This window comes from Lupinus angustifolius, chromosome LG16 (genome assembly GCF_001865875.1).
Source record: "Lupinus angustifolius cultivar Tanjil chromosome LG16, LupAngTanjil_v1.0, whole genome shotgun sequence".
Lineage (NCBI taxonomy): Eukaryota > Viridiplantae > Streptophyta > Magnoliopsida > Fabales > Fabaceae > Lupinus > Lupinus angustifolius.
The window spans coordinates 19,912,242-19,916,467 of record NC_032024.1 but is presented as its reverse complement, the minus strand read 5'-3'; the positions used below and the strand labels follow the sequence as shown (position 1 = coordinate 19,916,467).

Genomic DNA, 4,226 nt, shown 5'->3' with positions numbered 1-4,226 from the left:
ATACATATTTTGGATAAAGTTTTCTCATTATTACTTATTATTATGAATATGTAATTTGACATATAAAATGATACATATATATATATATATTGTTAATCATGTATATGTCATGAAAAATTAGAGAATCAATAATACTTTCGACCAAAGATGTGTCATTACTTTGTACATAATTGAATAGAGACACACAAACATGATGAGTGAGTGACCATGTGACAGTTCGGGCCAGGTCATGCATCTCCCCTACCTGACCCTAAATATTGACTAGGTCTAATTTTGGAATCTGAACCTGGCCCTAAACTTGATGAGATCCAACTTTATTCGAACACGATCATGATCAAACTATACTGGGTGAGCGAGTAGGAATGAGTCATGTTCACCCCAAGTTGATAGTATGTCCCTAAAGATAACAATGGGTCTGAATGGGTCGGATAGTGTACTATTCAAATAGCCCATTATGTCATTTTGGGATTCGGACCCACCCCAGATACTTGTATGGGTCTGCTACCCATAGGTCTTTGGGTGTCCAGCGTGTCTATGACTAAGAGTATCCATAAATTCAGAAAATATTAAAAAATGTAAAATACTTATATAATTGTAACATGTTTCCTATAATCATGTGTGTTATTTTAGACAATCGAAAAAAGAAGAAAATGATAATAACAATTACAAAATATAAATTAAAGTATAAGCACACAACTTCAAATTATCACTTAAATATAAATTTTAGTACTAAAAAAAACATAATTTAAAATAATACAATAAAACATATCAATTTGTAAGATCTCTCCATCAATTAACATTACATCACAATTAAGATTAGTAAACATAATATCATTGTTTAACAACATAACATCACAATTATGATGAAAATACATTTAGTTATGTTACGGTGTGTATGCACATATATAAACTTAAGAATTACTGGTCTGGATACCTCATTATCCAGACTGGACTCGTTGATTAGAAGATTTCAAAACCTTCAGTCCCAACTACCTACAGATCTAAAAGTACGGACCCAAACTCGACCCGTTCTGGGTCTTACCAGAGAGTATCTATGGGTCTAAGTACCCATTGTCATCCTTGTTTATCCCAAAAAAATAAAATACCTAATGAATAGAAATACATGATTCACTTTAGTATCTTGTTACTATTTTTGGTATTACCAATGATATTTCTTTACTATATAGGTAAGCAACTAATCCCTTCAGGGTACGTGACTGTCCCTTCCAATAAATATTGCTTACATGAATTAATTTATTAACATTTGAGTATTTCAGGGGATCTAGATGGACCATATATATTAGACTAATATCTTGTTGATAATTTGCCCACCTTTTATATTAATTATATATGACCTTTTTTATGGTAGGGAGAATGAGAGAATTATGTAAGGAATATTAGTTTTAAGACCACGGTATAACTAAAAAACAGCAATTACCACTCTAGAATCAATGTGAACGCTAAATAGTGTTCAACGTACATTTCCCTAAGATTAGAGAACAAAGAGTACTAAATTAATAAAAGAGAAAGAAAGTCGTTGTAATTAAGCCTTCATCTGTACGCCAATTTCACATGTGGGATTTTGACCCATACATCCTGATTATGCTCGTTTCTGTTCTTTCTTTTTCTACCCCTTTTCTATCATCAAATTATATATTCCCTTACGTTTTTCAAGTTTCCATGTGTATACGTCTGTCACTAACAGCATCTAGATTAAGATAACATGCATGCACTTAACAAGGCCATATTTTAAAGAGGTCATATGTACATCCAGGTTTGTAATTTTTTATGATATTTTCAGGTTTATAGCACAAAGAGTAAAAAAGTTGTATATTGTGTTAGAAAGCTAAAATCTGATTGCTACAAATATCACATATCCTAAAAAAAACATGTCTTCATATCTCTAGTCAGTTAAATTCCAATAAATAATATAAAAATATTAATTTATATTTTTATAAAAGAAAATTAATAAAATATCACTTTTTGATTGAATTGAGACACCAAATAAAACCTATAATCTTCTGTTGCTTATTGTCTATAAGAAACATTATTTTGAATTGTGGTTACTCATGGGTTGTATTGCTTTTATAATAATTGTGGAAAATTGAGTAATAAATATGGTTGATTTAGCCACAATTTTAGTACAAATTACAATATTTCAATCATAATTACAATTACAAACTATAATTTAAAACACTAACATCACATATTTTAGTACTCAACAAAACCATCATTACCAAATGAGTTAAATAAAACAGTGGAAGTTCATTGAGGACACTGGTAATAATTAAATTTAAGTCCAAAAGGACTCTCTTTTAAGAGGATTAGATTCTTGGAATACATTGGAAGATGAGGAAGAAGATGAAGCAAAGGAGGTGAGATACTGTGGAAGCATTTCATAGTTACTACTGTTGTTGTAAGATAGGAGCAATGATTTGTCATCTTGGTCAAACTGTGTAGGTAAAGTTGTAGGCTCTTGCTGCATCTGGATGCATAGAATCTCTGCCTGTGCCACTGCAAGTTGCATTTGCAATTGTGAAACTTGGCTCTGCAAGAAAGATATGGCTCCAACACATCCATACACTGGGTCTCTCACTCTTGCATTTGCTTCATAAACTAAACTTCCTACAGCATCTGCTCTTTGATGAACTGGAAGCTCCTACATATAAATATACAAGAGTAACATATGTAAATATAAATATTATTACTGGAAGCGACATTTGTTGGATAGGGAAGTCATGCATCCCAAAAGAAATTATTTGTTATTCTAAGGGTGAGGTGATACATGATAGTACCAAAAAAATATAAATATTGTTGCACAGCCAAGGCAATTGATAGAGGAATATGCTAGCTAGCCATTAATTTAACTGCAAGTGCTACATCAAGAAATTCTTATGTAGTTACTGCCTAATAATATCTTCAATCAACAATTGACATATCAATGGGATAGAATAAAATAGAAAGGATCATATATTGCACATGGTTCAGTTTTGTTCTGTTGAAAAACAATACATCAAATATAAAATATAATAATTATATTATGTTCAGTTCTAGCATATTAATCAGATGCTATCATGTAAACATGGTTTATGTAGATTACAAAAAAATATTGATAAGCTAAAATGGTTGTGAAAATGGGATTATTTATCAGAAATTGAACCCCTATTTTTTTGCATTGAATGAATATCTATGTCCAACTTGCTTAGAGTTAGACCAATCCACTATGGCTGTGTTAAAGTATAGGTAATAATCAGATTTTACCCACACAAAAATTTCTTCACATATATGATGTATACATAGAAAAATTGATGGACAAAAGAGAAGAAGGTAAGGAAGAAGTAGAGATACCTGCAGCATTTTGCTTATATTGCTAGCACCAAAAACCTTGTGAACAATGGCAAACTTTTGGGGATCATCAGAAGGAAAATAAGGAGCAAAAATACACTCCTTGGTGCAACGACGTCTCAATAATTTGCAAGAAGCACAAGGTGAGGTACCACCCATTTGTAATCAAGAAGAATGAATACTGAAAAGTCAACAAATTAAACTGTGATTATACTTTGTTGTCTTTTGATAGGTAATGCTTATGAAGAGCATGAAACGCAGCACAATGAAGCTTGGTGTTCAAGAGACTGAACCTAAGATTTTCTATTTATAATGGCCGGTGAGATTTAAAGTTGCTTGACTAGTGTATAGAATAGATAGATGCACATGTTCTACTTCTAAAATATGAATACATTATAATAAATATTATATTATTGGGTTGATATACTAAGAAGAGTTAATTAGAAAGCACTTCTTCCATAACGATCACATATAATAATATATGCTAGAAATGTAAATTACAAGTTTAGCCTATGATATATGATTTATAATGTATTAGTAAAAGAAGAAATGAAGTCAAGGGAAAACAAGAATGTATACATTGATTTAATGGTGTAAGATTCAACTGGATTCTAGAAAGATCAAAAGATCTATTATTTAATCCATAAAAGTAACACTTATTAGAATGAACAGTTATTCACCCAAAAAGAATTAAATCCTTAATTGTAAGATGATGAAATATCACGTGAAAAAACAACTAAGGGTATATGATAAAAACAGTGGCTCAACATAAAAATATTAGTAGGTGGCGGTGGTCAACAACCGACTAGGCGCGTGATAGGTTGGCAATCCATGCAGTTGTGTAATTTTCACGTCCACATTTGACTCTTCAATTTTCTATA

The 4,226-nt window shown here is 31.1% G+C and overlaps 1 protein-coding gene across 1 annotated transcript; it reads right to left on the bottom strand.

Moving 5' to 3' along the window:
* Nucleotides 2,220-3,620, bottom strand: LOC109329499 (LOB domain-containing protein 12-like). Its single transcript, XM_019563185.1, has 2 exons — nt 3,349-3,620; nt 2,220-2,659 (listed from the first exon to the last, which is right to left on the bottom strand). Exons 1-2 carry the CDS (start codon nt 3,502-3,504, stop codon nt 2,294-2,296), a joined length of 522 nt encoding a protein of 173 aa, XP_019418730.1. The 5' UTR covers nt 3,505-3,620; the 3' UTR covers nt 2,220-2,293.

Bases quoted from the DNA above. Each gene is read 5' to 3' on its own strand.
- LOC109329499 (XM_019563185.1), bottom strand. From the start codon at position 3,504: ATGGGTGGTACCTCACCTTGTGCTTCTTGCAAATTATTGAGACGTCGT. The intron at 2,660-3,348 runs GTATCTCTACTT...ATTTATATGTAG, and splicing joins ATATAAGCAAAATGCTGCAG to GAGCTTCCAGTTCATCAAAG.